Consider the following 18,932-nt stretch of genomic DNA (forward strand, 5'->3'; position numbering starts at 1 on the left):
CGGCATCATCTCCGACAAAGAGACACCAACGCCAATCGCAATTTCTAAACTGGGACTGTAGGGGGAATGTACCGTAGGCCTGTACGTAAACACAGCGACGTAATTACACTGGATTAACGAGCCAAAGCCAAATTGCCTGCAGCACATATACATTGTGTTGTTCAAAAGAAGCATCGTTTAGCGAGCGGCAAAAAATAAACAGCGTGGAGGCGGAGACACGTGTGCTTGTGTGTCGGTGCGTCTCATTATTCCACTGACAGACGGCCGATCAGCGATTAGGGTGACGTGGGTTTTCCTCCGTGTGTGTGTGTGTGTGTTTATGGCATCTTTTATGAGAATTAAAAATAGTTGCAGTTGCTGTTCAAGATTCAATTAGCGTCGTTGCTGCACGTGTGTTCTGACATACCATCGCGCTCAACAATGGGAAGAAGGAAAAAACATGGAATCTACCTTCGAGAGAACTGAAATTATAGTTATTCCATATTTTCTAGCGATTCCTGGGCAATGGAGCCACATCCAGACACGGCGTCAGGGACCTTTCATTCCCAGCCAATTGGACTGTGGGCCACTTAATGTGTGCTATTATATTATTAACTTACTGGATGATGATGATGGAACTAATTTGGGGAAAAAGAACTAGGAACAGATGACACAATGGGGCCGTAACATCACGGTGTTTGTCTCTTCTCTGCGCCCCCGACCCTCTGTACGGTCACGGTCGACCTCGTGCGTTGGCGTTTTTCTCAGGATTCGAGAAGGTTGACAGCGTGTTCATCCGTACACACACACAGATTCCTCGCATTATAGAAAGCCGCCGGAACTTTGACATAAAACGCAGACGGAGGCTCCAGCTCCTCCTCTACCTTTTTTGATCAAACTTATTGCCGGAAATCAAAAATGGAAGCATCAACAACTATCGGTTGAAAAGAACCCGTCTTCATATCTCCACGGAGGTTGTTTCTTTTCCTTTTCCCCATGGCTGTAATCCAGTTTTGCCTTCCAGATGTTGAGAGACAAAAGTCAAGGTGTTGGCTCCGCCTCATGAGTAGCATCCATCACTTTCAGCACTCAGCCCTGAGGGGATCTTTATTACTGACAGGCCTGGTTTACCTCCACCCCGTGTTTATAGCAGACGCCATATGACCCTGTCTCTCTCTCTCTCTCTCTCCATCATACCTGCCTTAGTTTATTTCACTGGCTTTTACTGTCACTGTCCTGCCTCTCCATCTGCAGTTTTTTCCTCTCCTGTGCATTTCAAAGAGATGGTGGGTGCCGACGTGTAAATGTGTAAAAATCACCCAAATATTACACACGTGAAATGGGATTGTCTTGAATATTTTCTTCAGAAACAAACAGTGTCAGCATCCGAAGACAGACGAAGGAAAAGACGGACAGAATGGACAGAACGTGCCACGAACGGAAACGTCTCCATACCGGTTCCCTCTATTGGATGATTGACAGCGTTGAGTAATCGCCCACAAGACAAAACACGAGCGTCGTATGGAAATTCAATATACTCTAATCAGGTGGAGAGAAAATGTGCACATATACATATATATATACATATACATACATATATATATACATATACATACGTATATATACACATACACCGGATATATACATATACAAATACATATATATACATATACATATATACATATACACATATATATATATACATATATATATATACACATATACACATACACCGGATATATACATATACAAATACATATATATATACATATACACATATACATACATATATACATATACACATATACATACATATATATACATATAAATATATATATACACACATACATATTGTCTACATATATACACACATACACATTTATATACATGTACACACATACACATTTATATACATGTACACACATACACATATATATATATATACATATACACATACACACATATATATACACACACATATATACATACATATATAGATATATATACAAATATACATATATATACACATACACATATATATACATATACACATATATATATACACATACATATGTATATATATATAAATGTGTAGCAGTGGAAATCCACATCTCAGTCAAACACTGGCTCCATCAGACAGCCGCTGTGCAGCAGTATATGAAACAGCGTGTGAGGACGAGGGCTATTCAAAAGGCATTGTGGGAAAATAACATTCTACGCCGTGCTTGTGTTCAGTCAAACAATCAGTTAATCAAGCTGAATTCATTCCCTGCCCTGTGGTTTTTAAAATTTTATTTTAATTAATCTTACCCTCTGCTTTTTCCACATGTTCTTCCTTTGTTACTGATTAAGGAAAAATTTGTGGTAAGAACTTGATGCTTTTAAATTAAATCTGTGGAACACTGTGTACTCAAATGTTCCATTTCACTATCAATTAGTGCCCAGAAGAAACATGGTATCTGGGAAAACAGGCAAGAGACGGCAAGTCGGATCATTTAAACCACTTATTTGGAGGTAAAACCAGAACTAAGTGCGACCGCAACGTCGGTAAACATCTGTAATTTCATAAGAAAACTGCTTATCTGGCTACTTTATGTCGTTTGCCTGCAGGTTTCCTTTGCCGCAAATGTTTGTGGGTTTGTTGAAAACCTTTATGATTGTTTAAATGCTCGCGTTCTCATCGCCCAAATTGATTTTAGTGATGCTGCCACATTCCCAGATCTCAATTATCAACTTACCGAAAAGAATGACGCCCGCTGCGCAAAGCATCTGGCGACTGAAGACGAGGCCGCTCGGGCCGATGTGGGCGCGTCGCAGTCCCACCGGGTCTGTTTCTGTGGCTCTTTTCCCTGCGTCGCCAAAGTATAAATTAACTAGCAATTAACTTGAAATGTGTTATTTTTAATGGTGCACTGCAATTGCTTTTATTTTTGCACAAACAGCACAGAGAAGTGCGACATCTGCTGAATGAAGCGACCAAACTCTGTCATGGTCGTTATATCCAAGAAAGCATCTGTTGCCATCGAAATGAGCAAAACACAAACAGTGGGAAAGACCTGAATATTTATTCTTGTCAAAAGACAAAATGTCAGCTAAATCTCCTCTAGACTATCAGAAACATTTGAAATGTTTGACATTGGTTAAATTCTAAACCCAACCAAACCTATCAGATGAAAGATCAGGTGTCAGGTGTTAATTGTCGACGTTAAAGGAGACATATTATGCTCATATTTAGGTTCATCATTTAATTTGGGTTATTGCTTGAAAAGGTTCCAATGCTCTTCTGTTCAGTTTCCTGCAGCCCCTCTTTCACAACATCTATCTGAAACACTTGGTTTTATCTCCCGTCTCTTTAAGGCCCCTCCCTCCCAACGAAGCCCAGTCTGCTCTGATTGGCCATGTGGCTCAACTCTATTGTGATTGGTCGACCGCTTCCAGTGCGTGAAGGAAGTTTCCTGGGTTCTTCTGGGGGTGTGCCAGGCTAGCCGTTAGACATGCTTTACGAACTTCAGTATCGTCCGGACTACTGACTTGCCGCGGACTCTCTGCTTTTTAACTTTGCAGACTTTTTACATACATACCTATATAACAGACTAAAGGAAAGGGGGAAACTGAAAAAGCATAACATGTCTCCTTTCATGTAAAATATTTTTTCTTGAACGCTAGCAGGCATCGTCAACAAGTCTCTTAGTGCATCTTTGTCCGTTTGGCGTAATGTGCACGTCTGAGTCAGAGCACGTCAGAGTACAAAGTGTGAGTCAAGTGAGCTTTTCTTTTATCGCTCATTAAGAGCCTCTGTGCCGTTTAGAGAAGTTGCTCCAGACCTTTCGGTTAATTTGTATTTGCAGTCCCTGGGAAGTAAGTAAGTAAGGAAGGAAGGAAGGAAGGAAGACGTCTGAGTCATTTAATGAAAACTTGTGTTTGGGTCAATTCCAGGTGCAGGAAATTCATAGAGGGAGGCCAGGGAGGAGAGGAAAGGCTGCAGCTGGTGTCACAGTGTCTGAGTGCATCCTCCGAACCAGGCGCGGACTAAAACAATAACCAGGTCCCAACCAGGCCACCGTCAGGCAGGTGAAGCTCTTTGTTTAATGTAACGAGACCAGAAGAGTGATACATGTGGCCACTAACGCTTTTCACCACTATACTTTCATTAGACAAAAGGCAAACGCAATGTAAAAGTCCATAGTGGTAGCAACGCCGCAGCATTTACATTGACCAACCAAGTGTCAACCCACATCTGACTTTATAAATCAAGTGAGAAGTAGTCAATTTCTGAAAATTTACAACCAGTGAGTCGCCCCCTGCTGGTCATTCAAGATAATACAGGGATTCGGGCACGTCCGCGTTGGCTTCACTTTCCAGACCCAGTGACGACGTACATACAATCTATGTTACCGACCAAAGTGTCTCACGCAGAGGCTCCTAGCTGGATCATTTTATTTCCATTAGCAGTTCAACTTAATTCAGTTATGCCTCTGGACACATGTTTAGGGTTTTACAACTCCGACAGACTGTGGTGGCAACACCTCGACAGGGAGAACACGAGTTGTGACCGACGAAGCATTTGATTTGGGTCCGAGATGACGTTGCTAGTGCGACATCTACTGTGGTGGCAGTGAATATCGTTCATGTCAACTTTAAATAACAAAACAACAGAACGGTACAGAAAGGGGAAGCAGGTGCTGGAAGGGGAAACTCCCTCAGGACAGGGAGGGTTCAGTCGGAGCCTCTGGTCTTTTTAAAATCCCCCTGCTGCCGAGGCGGTGTTCCGCTGAGACAGTGGTTCATTTACATACATATGAGGGACGTGTGCTCCCCGGAGAATTTAGAAGATTTGAGTTTTAAAACTCTGTGAGGCTTTAAAGCATGTGTGTGTGTGTGTGTGTGTGTGTGTGTGTGTGTGTGTGTGTGTGTGTGTGTGTGTGTGTGTGTGTGTGTGTGTGTCTTTGAGGCCACACTGCAGACGTACAGAAATCTGAATTAGATGCGGGGGTCCCCGTTTGTCCTTGATGCTTCATTTCCACAGAAAGTGGTCAATTAATTCCAAAAGTGTATCAGGTGGATTTAGAAATATGATAATACATGCAGCAAAATGGATGAGTTTGCTTAGGGACGACGCCAGGCAATTTATGGCTGAACAGCCACTGCGACTGCTGTAAGCCTGGAAGGGTGTAGAGGCCTTTTACAGAGATAATAAAGGAACGGCCAATGTGAGCTCCAGGAAAGGCTGCAGGGCTGCAAATACCTCAGCATCCAAACACACACACACACGCCACAACACACTCACTGCGAGTTTGCTCACAATTGACTGAACTCAAGTAAACTGAGAAATAAACAAGAGATTCAGTTCGTTCATCCAAAATATTTTAATCATTCGCAGATGACACCGTGCTTTTGCTAGCAGTGCGCAACAAGTGTGGAGCGACGGTGAAGCCTCATGTCTCATCTTTCTGAGGAAAAATGACTGACTTCTTAAAAACATCTGTATTGGCTAATATGTCTGATGTTCGGCGCCTGTGAGAGATTGATAGTTCGCAAGTGACGTCAAGTGTAACATTTGACAACTTTACATTAAACGCTACTATTTTGAGCTGATAAAATCTCAAAATAAAAATAGTAAAATTTTATTAATCGATCTACTGTGTATGTCGCAAGCAACTCGACAACTCATGTGCCAAAATTTTGAGGACTTTGCCAGTTGTTCCAACTTGAAGTGGCATTCACTGGGATTTTTCGAGTCAGGAACACATTTTTGCAATTATTCCGACACCACCTGAGCGCACAGTTAGTCCACAGTGAAATCGGTTATTTTTCTTCCCCTAACATTAGTAACTTCATATGATCGCAGGAAATTCTGAGAGTTTACATTTCGCTTTCCTTTAAATCGACTATTAATCAAGGCAGACAAACTTTTAGCGAGCTGCTCGTACTAAATACGTAAACTCCCTGCCTCTGCCTCTGTTCTAGGCCCAACAGTTGGAGCTCCGGGCTAAGCAGCTCCGTCTCCACATCCTACTAATGAACCAGAACTGAGCTGAGCAGCATTGCGAAGAGTGAAATATCAGTCGTCATGATTGCACGCCGCACGGTGTTATATTTTCAACAGTTGGCACGGTCCTGTGGTTGTGGTGTGCTGGGCCCCCAAGTGTGCTAACTTTCACGGGGGCCCAACACCCCTGGTGGCTCCTGTCCCCCACAGTAGTGCACATTTGGTTTATGATTACAATAAACTCACCCGCCCACTTCATTAGCCAAGAAAAACAGCAGGCGCGAAGCCAACACATGCAACCATCTGCTGCGACCACAAGCACATCACCTGTAGGCAACGATGGGCAGTCAATGGGAAACAGTTGTCCTTTAATCAAGGTGAAGGACGGCCAATTACCGGCCGTGTGAGACAATAATGGCCAACAGCAAGAGAGGCAACAGCTGGTACAACAGCTAGACGCCTGCTATAGCTTCTCCTACAAATCATACTCATGACAGAAAACAATAAAAAAGTGAACAAACAACTTGCTGATGATTTTTTCATTCACTTATGATGAGGTTACGGGATCATTAAGTGTGGAAAATGGATAAAAGCTCATACAGTACTGTGGGAATCACTAATGTCATAATAATGTGCTCGTTTTATTTGGACACTCCCTGGGTTCAGGTGAAAAACTTGTCCTGATGGTAGCTCCATAGGAAACAGCTGGGGTTCATCAAATGGAGACCAAGAAACTCCTCAAAAGATATTATTTAAATCCCAAACATTCTTTAATCAAGAGTAGACCAGTTATAAAAATGGATGTAGTCACCAGGTCTGGAAAGTGAAGCCAATGCAGAAGTGCCTAAAAACTGTATTCTCTTGAATGACCAGCAGAGGGCGACTCCACTGGTTGTTGCTATAGAAGTCTGAAAGAAAATTACTCTACTTCAATCTCTAGTTTCAAGTCTTCAATACAACATGATGCTAATTAAGTAAATGATGGCCTCCGTATGCATGAGGGCGTGGATACCATTTGATTGACAGCTAGTATCATCCAATGGGTGCAGGTCGCAGGTGGACCTGCAGTGAACAAGGTCTCAGTCAGGACCAACCCTGCTCCTCCAAATATGGTCACTTCTGGTTTAAAATAAACCCAAGATGGGGTATATCTTACTACTGACATGTACAGTACTAGGGAACATGGATTCATTATTTCTAAAACCCTGGTTCGATTCCGCGAATATCCATACATTCAAAACAAGTTAATGAGACTCAGTAGACCCCCTTAAATCCAACACATTGGTCCTTTAAGGTTTTGGAAATATTGCATTGTCCCTTAATAAAAAGCCAAACAATAATGGATGGAAATATGATGCCGTCGATACTCCTGATGTTACTTTCTGCCCTGAATATTAAGGAGTTCACCTGGTCCTGCGTTAGAGCTAAACAAGATACAGTTATGCGTTTGTCAATCACAAAAATGTATTTCAAAGTCTGTCACACAAGTATCATCAAGTAAAAACAAAATAAACATGCAGTAATACTAATAACACACTGCCAACATACTGTACAGGCCAGTCTGTATAACTTTATTTGTGCACAGATGTTTTAAATGCCAAATTGTGGGCATTTGCTGATGCATTGACCCAACAGTACAGTATCATTTGCCAAAGCAGTTGCCAGTTTCTTTCCAGTTTTTCAAGCAGGGGATCGGGGGAAAGTTTTTCTTCTTCTTACAGATCGCTGACAATCCGTTTTATTTTCCGAGCATTGCTCTGCAGAATCTGTCTCCCTCGGGAGGATTCTGCTGCGATATTTGTCTGATAGAGAGGCTTAGCCTTGCTAACAGATCTAGAAATCCCCAGTAACGCGCAATAATCCATTGGTGATTTTCTTTCATAAAATACTGTGGGACCCCTGATCGTCTGTTACATCAGCTTGCAAACGAGAAACAGTTTGGAAGTTTCTATTTTTAAGCGTTTGCAACTTTTTGTTTTTGCAAAAGGGTAATTTTTCCCTTCCATTCATCGTGTATGACTCCGGCCAGTGTGAGGAAATTGCTGGCTCTGCTGCAACAATGGATCGTGACAACTTTAACTGAACTGTGACAAACATGACCTTGACTCCTGTAAAAACCTATTGTGTGCAGTCGGAGGCTAAATGTTTTTGCATGCATTCTTGCAGGAAATGTAGATTATAAACTCATGACCGAACAGAAAGAAATGCAACCTGACATTCGTTTTTTTTAAGTGAGATGTGGAACAGGAATTTTAAAATGTGAGTCAGAGAAAATTAACTCCAAATGTGTGTGTGTGTGTGTGTGTGTGTGTGTGTGTGTGTGTGTGTGTGTGTGTGTGTGTGTGTGTGTGTGTGTGTGTGTGTGTGTGTGTGTGTGTGTGTGTGTGTGTGTGTGTGTGTGTGTGTGTGTGTGTGTGTGTGAGATGTCCAGCTCTGGATGTGTGTGTATTTGTAGGCTGCTGATGAAGCCAGAATCAATTGCTCTGGACTTAAAATGGTGCCATGAACTTTTCCATTTTTTAATATTCCTTCAAGTTCCCCGTGGATGAACTCTGCCCACCTGCTCAACAGCTTCATTTTCATGCCCAACTGTTTTCAATCATTCATACTTTCGTTGGCGGAGGAACAAAGATCAGAAGTTCATCCAAAAATCGTGAAAGCAAAACTCACCGTGGTCATGAACTGCAGGTAATTTGTGCTAATGGCTTTTTTTGTGTGTGTGTGATTGCGTCAGGGTCAGTAGAGACACAGAAACAGACATGTCGTTATTAAAATTCTAATATTTAGTCACTGCAAACATTTAGTGAATATTGTGACCATGCATAATAGGCAGAGCCGCTCGTGTTGCACTTTGCATTAGCTGATTTTTCATTATCCGTGTTCGTTCATGTTTCACATTAACTGGCTCAGTCACCGGCTCATTTATCCAGCTGATTAGTAAAATCTAATCACACTGTCACCGTTCAGTGACTTCCGGACCCAAAATGCAAGCACATACAGAAGCAGGTAGGTGCAGTGAAAGTACTTAATTAGAGGGAAAAGCAGGTTTAACGCTCTGGTAAAAGAAAAACACCCAAGATGGAAACAAGATGCAGGTAACTGGCTCCCATAGGAACGTAAGCAGCAACATATGCCGTGTTTTCTCTGTGTAGAACTTAACTGCCTCGTGTGGACTTTTTGTTACATCGTCTGAACTCTGACGTCTTTATTTATCGTTGGATTCATTTTTTTCGGTTTACTCATCTTCCTGTGGGACATTGCGTTTCCTGTTTTATTTTGTAGTGTCTTCCCTCTTCCTGTCTTTAGTTGCCCTTGTGTTTGTTTAACCTTGAGTTTGGTGTTTCCTGTTTTATTTTGACATTCATTTCCTGTCCTCCTGTCTCTTGTGTTCGGACACTTTACTTTTCCTGGTGATTGTCTGCACCTGTTCCTAATGTGTTGCACCTGTGTACAATTAGCCGTCCTTGTGTATATGGTCTCTGTGCTTCCTTTTGTCCGATCATCTGTTCAGTTTGGCTTCGGTCATGTCCCCTGTTTGCTCAGTGTCTTCTGCTTTTTCTACTTTTGCGCCTCATGTTTCACCGTGTGATTACCTGAGTTGGATTTTGCTTTTTGTTTTCTCCTTTGAAATAGCTAACGTTACATGGTGAAACTAATCGGTCAGAAAGACAGGAAACACACAAGGGCAGAAAAAACAACAGACGACGCAAACCAACAGAAGCTCAAGGTAAGAAAATAAAAACAGGAAAGGCAGGAAGAAATACAGAGAAGCTCTTACTGTACTCGTGCAGGTGTTCAGCTTCCACTTGATTTTTGCTTCATGGTCTCCAGTGGATTTCCTTCTCATCTCAAGCATCTGAAATTAAGTTACAAGTATATGAAAATTAATTAACTCACATATTGTTGCTTTCCAGCATTTCATGCAGAATCATACTTGCTAATATGTTAAAAATACAGCGTCAAATAGATATCAGAAGATTTGAAAAAATAATGTGAGACAGTTTGGCTCAAATGTCAAATGAAGGTGGTAGGCAGGCAGACATTTTGACTCCTCAAGGTGAATGTTTATTTACAGTGCTCTCATCACACACGTAACATAATATAAAAATACAAGGAAAATAAATCTCAAAATTACCTCATGAAACCTCAAGCACGGCCTCACCTTGTTCTCCCTTCTCCTTGAAAAGCAACAAATGCCACTGAATATATAGGGTGTTCAGTTAACACCTACACTCCTTCAGCCCACACCTGTATTTACTGAGGGATGAAACGTACATCGATTGTAACACCAGGAAATATAAATTATCACTTAAATCCTTTCCCATGCTCATTACATTTCTAAATCACTATCTGAAAGGTACATCTCTCTACAGATTTTTACTAACAAACGATAAACTATCATGCTAAACATTCCCAACGAAGAGAAACCCCCCACCAGTTGGTTTAACCCATGATGTCAGCACTGACATCACCAACACCATAAAAAGCGGGAAACTCTGGGCGTGGCCTCTCTCAAACAATAGACCTGCATGGTGGCTCTGGACAAAGGAACAAACAATTGTGAGTACGGACAAAGAAACAAACAATTAAACAATTTCCAAACTTGCAACATTAATAAAGATAACTGAAAAAAACTTTGATATGCTTTGACGTGAATTGTAACACAATGCTAACAAACAAACCCAGGATAGTGAAGGTAAGCTTTGCTTAGACTTTATCTTTCAAGACGTTCTCTTGAAATATAAAGTCTTTAGAAATGCTAGCAGCTCTCTGAGACTTTACTAAGATCTGCCATCCTAAAGTGACTCTTTGGAGCCTTAAGAGTTTTTCAGACTCTTTATTATTTGCTGTTTTATTGTGATACATGTACAATTTGTCTATTTTCTATCGTTGTCTGGTCTTCCCCACTTTTCTGATTTGTCTGCCCCGTCCTGATGCGTTTCACTCGTGTCCAATTATAACTCTTTGTCACTTCATCTGTTTGTCTCCCAAGTTTTACGCTTTATCCTAACGTCAAAATTTGGTTATGCCTTCTGTATCACTCAGTATTTTTGAGTTAGGATTTTCTGCCTTTTCCACCAGAGCATCAGTAAGCATATGTATTCTCATTACAGATATCTTCACTGCACATACCTGCCTTGGTGCTTAGGCTGGAGATAAACTTGCTTTTTAGCCTTTTAGCGTAATTGCTCACATACTTGTTATGACTATGCATGAACTACACATGTTACTGGACTATTTCTCTAGAGGATAGAATTCAGACTGTATAGAACTTCTAGATTTGCGTTCTGTAAATAAAAAAGATGGCGTCACTGGAGGAGGTTAGCCAATGGCTACTTCTGACATGTAAATGGTGAGGCCATTAAGTCAACGACGTTATGACAATGGTCAGTTTAAATGGTGAATTCTGAAACAATTTTTTAACAATTTCCCTTTTCTGAATGATGTATAAAACTACCGCCCCCTGCTGGTATGTAGAGTTATTTCTTTTCGCGCAGAACGTTCGAGCTAGTTGGCCGTTGGATTTAGTCTCGGCAGTTTAGTCTTAACCTTAACTCAAAGCTGGGTTGTGTTTGTTGTATTTCCTCCACCTCCTCTAGACATTCATTTAAATCCACCAAAGCGACTCAGTTGTGTTGCACTGTGCCCGAGGACCGCCCTTAATTGGTGATCAGAAGGATTGAACAACCTGAAGAGAAACCTTTGGCTCCATTAACACAAGACAAACACACTTCCCTGTCACACCCTCCTCCTCATCCACAGCTTGTTAAATTTGATTGACAGGAGCAGATATTTGTGGTGAGTGTCAGGCCAGCGAGGGTTCGGAAATGGAACAGAGATGTCCGTGCGCGTGGCGGCCGCATGAAAGTAATATCCATATATACGTGCTTTCACACGGTCACTTCCTCCCCAATTTGTCATGACTGATTCGTTTAGCTTCAGGAGGTATGAGTGCATGCAAACGATGCCTCACACTTGAAAATAATTGTGGGTAAGTGTGGCAGACTGACATTTCGTAATGGATGTTCTGTCCCTATAATTTGTTGGCATATATAGTTGCCCTCCAGTGACAGGACGAGGCCAACGGGGAAGAAGTTGTGTGACTTTTCTGCGTCAGGTCTTTTCGATGGATGCATGTCATTAACATGTCGTCATGATCCACAAGCAATCAGCTCTGAAATCATCTGCATTTTATTTTCTTCCAATCTAGTTAATGAAACCTATCAATCAGAGCAGCGTATATGTGTAGCTCTAGGAGACGTACGCATGTGATGGATGATGGAAAACTTTGCTTCTCAAGTGGAAAAAGTTAGATTGCACAGTCTCCGAACCTCCTCCAGAATACGAGGAATTGTCAGTAAACATAACAGATACTGACTTCATTTAGTTATTGGCCATTGAAAGAAGGATATGTTGTTTCTTTTTGATATGTTTTCCAAATATATTCTCGTCTCTTCGCCAACCGTGTTGCACGAGCATAGAGTCACATTGAGTGTCTGAGGACGTCTGTGTGCTGTCGTCTTGTCTTGGAGAAACAGATATCTTTGACGAAATGAATGCTTTTCTTTGGTGATCAGGGCTGATTGGACCTCCCGGATGTTCTCTTAACAGGGATCATTTGCCGACATATTGGTGGTGTTGACGGTGAACTTGTGTGTATGTTTGTTGTCTTTAACGAACACACGAGGTCCCGGCTGATGGATGTGTCCTCAACAGAGCAGAGATAACAGAGTTTGCTCCTCGGCCTTGAGGCCAAAAGGTTACAAATGACATTTCATAACTTGTTACAGGAGATGGACGGTATATTTACACCTTCCTCAGCTTTCAGTTTTTCTTTTTACTTCAATTTTAACCAATTTATGTTCAGCATTAGATACAGACATAGATCTCATTTGTCCTCCGACAGTCTGATGCAGAGCTCTCCACTGTTTAAATGGATGAAGTAGAAAGCCTTAGAACAACCAGCTTTTACTGCATCACTATAAAGTCTCCCTGCTGTGAGATGAGTGTTCATGCATGTCACTAGATTCTATTTTTAGAGATAACGGCGCCGGAGGGGCGATGAATAACCTGCACAGGCTTTTTATAGCCAAATCAGGCAAAGCTAACTTTTTTTTAAAATACTGTAATAATGCTATTTCATGATGATGATGATTGGTTAGTCTAGGTAAGCTGTAGATTGTATTTCATTTTATATTTTTAACATCAAATTTGCAATAACAGAGATTGTAGATTGTAATTGTGTCTCATATCGATAACATAGGAGACACAATCTATGTTATTGAAAGTGTACATACATTACTACACTATATGATCATTTCTAACTAGTGACGTCATTCCCACCGTGTAATCATATTTGTTGATCTTTATAAGCCCCAGGTCGTGTCTATATGTAGAGATGGATACAAAAATGGATTTTGAGCTATTCATGATGTAATTTTCTGACTTTATTGTGAATTCTTCATGAAGTCACTTACCTTATGACATCATATGACGGGGAATAATTTTCTGATTGATATAAGCTTAAGATTGTCTTACATTATTTGTTGAGATATCTTGAAAAATGTTTTTTGTGCAGCATATTTTTATATAACTTGTGGGAGTTTCACAAAAAAATTACCTGATGAAATATCAGAATCATCTCCTTGTCGTCGGCACATGCTAAAATTTAAATACGATACATATAGCAATCTTTAATAATCAACCAGTCAAAAAATCAAAGGTTTCACATCATCTAAAGTTCTTTTACAGGCAATCGACAAATGACAATGTGGCTCTGAAAAGTCTGTCCGCTGCCTGTGAAAACACAAAACAACACAAGTCGACCTTTTCCCACAGGACACTCGCGTGTGGCAGGAACATCACAGGCGTATATTAATAATGGCTCTTGTTATATTTAGATGTGCCAGTAAACCTTGTCAGCGAGCCAGTATGCAAAACAGCAGAAGTTTTGGCACGCCTGAATGGAACGCATTCATTATTGAATCTATGAGTTACACCTGTGTTTGACACGCAGGATACATCTGCTGTGAGAGAGCGGCTCTTTTGTTTGAAACCTTGGACAAAATCAGCTGCATTCTTTTCAAATGTTATTTAATTATTCTTTTTTTCCTTCCTCCCCCCAAACCCATTTCCAAGCCTGTCAGGTTGAGATGTTTTTGAATAAAATTAGTTATTATCCTGCTACAAAGCCAAAGTTCCTACTTTCTCATGTTGATGTCGTCACTGTGGTAAGTTAGTGTTGATAGCAGCGTGCTAATTGTCTACAGTTGAGCTAACTTGGCGACTTTGTCGATATTTGCTGGCTAATGTTAGCAAGCCGGCTAAGAGCGGGTCGCGGATGCTGTTTGAATCAAAAAACCCAGTAAAACAAAAAGAGGACTCTATAAAAGCAGAGTTTACAACACTAATCCAACCATCGGAAAAACAAACTAAGTGAAGCCAACTCTTAATTTAAGACTCTATATATTCATGTCAGTGGGTGTAAGTGGACCAGCTCTGTTAGGCCCCGCCCCCAAACTCCTGCAGATATGGTTAACTCAGGTTTTTTCGCTGGCCACTCACGATGCACGATACAGAAAAATGACAGTACCGTTCCAGGCCAACTGTCACTCACACAATGTCTCTCCCTATTATAGGTTTGTTTACCATCAAAGATGATTTTGAAGCTGTTATAAGGTAAGAAAAACTACGACGCTTTTACTTTGAAGCTATTAAAACTGTATCGGAAGCTTCTCCTCATATGTTTATACCTCAATTGAACTTTAGTCAAACTGTAAAGATATGTATTTGCAGCACTTTTACTTCCCTGAATTATGTGTCCTTCACCATTAATACAAGAGTTGAGCGCATGTTCTTTCAACAACGAGCACATAACCTTTACATTCAATCCTTCTTAATTATGGGAGGAAAACAAGGATCTAAATGATGCAAACGCCTTCAATGAGCGGAATTTTCTTTTAAAAGCTTTGTTAAATGATCAGACATTCTATTGCACACTTGAGCACAATATCGAGGGCTTTTCAGAACCCTTATAGTCCATTAGAGGAAATGACTTCCACACAGTAAACTCAGTGCAATTTTCATATTTAATACCCCCCTTTTGGCCCATGCATGCTTCCTGTGTTAGAACCATATCACTCCCACGAAAGTCTTATTTAAGCAGGCAACCTGACAGAATGTTATATTGTAAGAGAGGCTGTGGGATTTTAGCAGTATTTCAAAACTATATAATCATACTGGTACACAAATGTATAAGAAGAAGCTACGCTGAGCAAGAATGAAAATTGAGACGAAAAGCATTTCACATGACGTTCAAGAGGACACTCTTTGAAGATTTCACACCAATAATGATTTCCTCAAGGTGAGACGGGATGGGAAGGAAAAGTTTTTGTGTTTGAATACAGGAATGTGACTGGCTCGTGTGCAGACGGGTTGTTTTCATTCGGGAAAAGGTCAGCGGGTTGTTTCTGAGTCCACGTCTCGGTCGAGTGTGCGATCCAGACGTCAGCCCATCCGTCAGGCGGTTTATAGTGCAGAGTCGAGTCCAGATGGGATCCATCACGGCGAGACATCCGCGGCTGATGCTGTTTAGTTTAACCGCCTCCTGCGCCGAGCTCTTCCTTGGCTCGGCGGCAGTCGGACGCACACACATGCTCCATGTGGACGCTAAAGCTCCGGTGAACTCACTGCAGCTCATTTCAGCGAGGTTCTCATTGTTATTCATGTGCATTTGTTACCTAAAAGCAGAAGTTTCATCATCGTTGTAGTGTTTAAAATCAACAAGGAAAGCCATAGCTAATCCAAGCAGATTACAGTGTTGTGAAGGAACCAAATAACATAGGCAAATGGATCAAAATCTCATCAAACTCGAATTTATTTCTTCTGCCGAGTCCAAACCGCAGTTAATACGAGACCTTAAACCTTTTTGCATTTCCATAATCCCTCGCACTTTTTCCTCTGCACTATAATAAAACTTGAGATGGCAGAGTAAAGGGGGTCCACGGTAATAAGGTGAGTGACAAATTTACTAAGTGGCTGTGGAGAGATGAGGCGAGGCTGTGCACCGTCTAGACACTCTGGCGACACCTGCTGGCCGAGCCACGCAGTCTCCTGCTGCACGTCTTGTCTTGTTAAAGGGTTTTTAATGGGGATTATTGTCTGTGTGAGAGATGAGGGCGTTTCACAAACACACACCAGATGTCCAAATAGAAAAAAAAGTGCATTTAATCCACGAGCAAATTATCAAATAAAATTACAGCAGGCTGTGATGTAGCACATTTACGTCGTAGAAGTATTTTTTTTAAAGATGCAAATCATCCGTTATATTAGAGAAGCAGTTTAATGAATCTACATGCAAAGGCTGCTTGACCGTGGTGTCCTCGAGTGTGTTGTCTCTACTACTGCATGTGCACCAGTTGGTTTATTTTAATAACATGTCTCTGACTGTACTTGTCGTTGAGTGATACGTGGTGATGTGCGTCGGCATATTGGTGAAACTAAATGTGTTGAATCAGGTGCAGATGGACTACTGTTGTAGTTTCTTGCAGATGTTTCACCTTCATCCAAAAGGCTTCTTCAGTATTAACTGAGTTGAAACTGGCTGAGAGGTGAAACAATACAACCAAGTCCAGTTGCTCCTCAACACCCTCGTGGAAAACTATGACCTGGATGAATGAGAATCTCCAGACATATTTGTGCCACGGTTGAGTTGTGACGTTATCTAAGTGAGTTTCTTTCAACTGTCCTCAGAATATACTTGATATCCTTTTTTTAAAATGATGGTGTTTGCTCATTTGTTCATGAAACAAGGTGATTTTTTTTAACGTAATCATGCTTCTGACGTTTGAGTTTTTTAATCAAAAAACAGATTTCATCCAATCAATTTGTATTTTTATAGCGCCAAATCACAGCATACATCGTTTCAAGGCAATTAACATAGTGAGGTCACAATATTGCAGACAAAAACACAACAGTTCCCACAATGAGCAGCTCTGTGACTGTGGAGGAGAGGAGAAGAAAAAAAAACTCCCTTTTAACAGGAAGAAATCTCTAACAGAGCCGGGCGGAACATCTGCCTCGACCGGTGTGGGTGAGAGGAAAAAATGGGAGAGAGAGAGAGACAAAGAGAACAGTTGTAAGCAACGATGTTGTTAATTATAATGAATTGATAATAATGATTTGAGTCCATGGTGTTTTTCAGCTCCCACCAGTCAGCTGAAGTTTAAACGTGTTTTCTTATTTGAACAGCGGCGCATCGTTTGTAGTTTTTCCCCCAAGAGGCGGCTCAGTGTGTGAGATCCACACACACACACACACACACACACACACAGACAGACTGACGGTGTGTGTGTGTGCGTGTGCGTATTAGTGGAGGGTTGGCTCATGAGCTATTAAAGCGCGGAGCTCCAGTCTGGACCTTCCCTCCCCTGAAGTCAGTCAGACCGCCGCGCCACCCGCGCCCCACCGCAGCCTCTCGGGCTCTGATCTCCACCAAGTGATCCGGACACAGCAGCCGCAGTTCCCCCCTCCGCTGCTCCGCGGTGCGCCGCCAGACGCGCTCTCCCTCTCCGGTTGGGGATGGACTCGCCTCCTCCGTCTCCTTGTGTTCACCTTTGGCACTGACGCTGACGCCGCTGTGTAGTTTTGGTCGCGGAGTTTCGTGCGGGAGGAAGGAGCAGATTCCTCCGTGCGCTGCTGCGCCTTCCCACAACAGTTTTTGTTTTTGTTCCACGCCGGACTGTTCTTCGCCTCCTCCCGGCTGCGGCTCCGGGATGGGAATGTATTTGCATCTGCTGCTCTTGCAGCACTGTCTCGTCACGAGTTTGGTGTGCAACGCCGTCGCCTTCCTCGAGGAGCCCGCCGGCGGTAGGTCGGACGGGTACTGCGGGCGGATCCTCCGGGCGCAGACCCAGGGGACCCGGCGGGATGGACACCACGAGTTCAGCCTGAGGATGGAGGGGGACCCGGAAGCCTACCGGCCGGGCAGCACCTACAGAGGTGAGAGCTTGGTTCTCCATTTGCGCAAATCCGTGCGTAAAAGAGCTGCGCCAAATTGAAGTGGAGCGTTTATTTATAGTTTGAAAAAAACCCCAAACGTAAAGTGTTGAAAAAGACCGTGCACTCACTTACAATATAAGAAATGACCAAAGTAACCAGAGACTGTATTAAACATCTGCAGCCTGGAGGACGCACATTCCCAAACGATCCAGTCCGACTCCTCCACAGGGAGACTGGCGATTTGATAAGGCTACTTAGTGTTTTTACTGTGACCTATATTCACTTCCTCTCCTCTTCCTGCAAGCGTGTACACACACACACACACACACACACACACACACACACACACACACACACACAAAAATCTGGCTCCAATTAAGCTGACCACAACAAATTTAAAGTCCCTGTCCAGCCTGGTGACTTTGGCAAAATAAAAACTTTTTGTTCCAACACTGAGATTCTTGATGAGTTCCACTCGACACTTTTCAATCAGAAATACAAAAGTTTTAATCTCTTTATATATATATAAACTATTTAGATAATCGGTTAATCGGTTGGCTGATTTCAGCTTCTTAAATGTGAATATGTTCTGGTTTCTTTGCTCCTCTGTGACAGTAAATCAAATACTGTTGGTGTGTGGACAAAACAGAACTACATCTTGGGGGTTTGGGGATACACCGTCGACATTTTTCACCATTTAATGACATTTTATGGACCACAACAACTAATCGATTAATCGAGAAAATAATGGACAGATTAATCGATTATGAAAATAACCGTTAGTCGCAGCCCCTAGTCACCTCGTCTCCAATCTCCCCCACTGCCATCATACTCCAGATCATCCATCTTCATGTCCAGGGCTAAATTCTAAGGGACCTGTAAGGACCCAACTTGAGGAAAGCTATTCTCCGTTAAGCCTCCGAAGCCCGAGGCGAATAAGTTTTGAAGTTTTTGAAAAATGGAT

General features: G+C 42.0%; 1 protein-coding gene and 1 long non-coding RNA gene across 2 annotated transcripts in view; one reads left to right on the forward strand and one right to left on the reverse strand.

Moving 5' to 3' along the window:
* Positions 1 to 2,716: 2,716 nt before the first annotated feature.
* LOC118315986 lies at positions 2,717 to 10,141 on the reverse strand. Its single transcript, XR_004795005.2, has 3 exons — positions 10,104 to 10,141; positions 9,747 to 9,824; positions 2,717 to 2,828 (listed from the first exon to the last, which is right to left on the reverse strand). It is a non-coding gene; the product is annotated as an uncharacterized LOC118315986 (long non-coding RNA).
* Positions 10,142 to 17,296: 7,155 nt separating this feature from the next.
* LOC118315975 (spondin-1-like) overlaps positions 17,297 to 18,932 on the forward strand; it is a 77,441-nt gene continuing 75,805 nt past the window's right edge. Inside the window, exon 1 of the mRNA XM_035643707.2 lies at positions 17,297 to 17,968. Within this exon, the coding sequence (XP_035499600.2) occupies positions 17,743 to 17,968 (226 nt within the window). The 5' untranslated portion in view covers positions 17,297 to 17,742. The remainder of the gene's footprint in view (positions 17,969 to 18,932) is intronic.

Source organism: Scophthalmus maximus, chromosome 7, assembly GCF_022379125.1.
Source record: "Scophthalmus maximus strain ysfricsl-2021 chromosome 7, ASM2237912v1, whole genome shotgun sequence".
Taxonomy (NCBI): Eukaryota; Metazoa; Chordata; class Actinopteri; order Pleuronectiformes; family Scophthalmidae; genus Scophthalmus; species Scophthalmus maximus.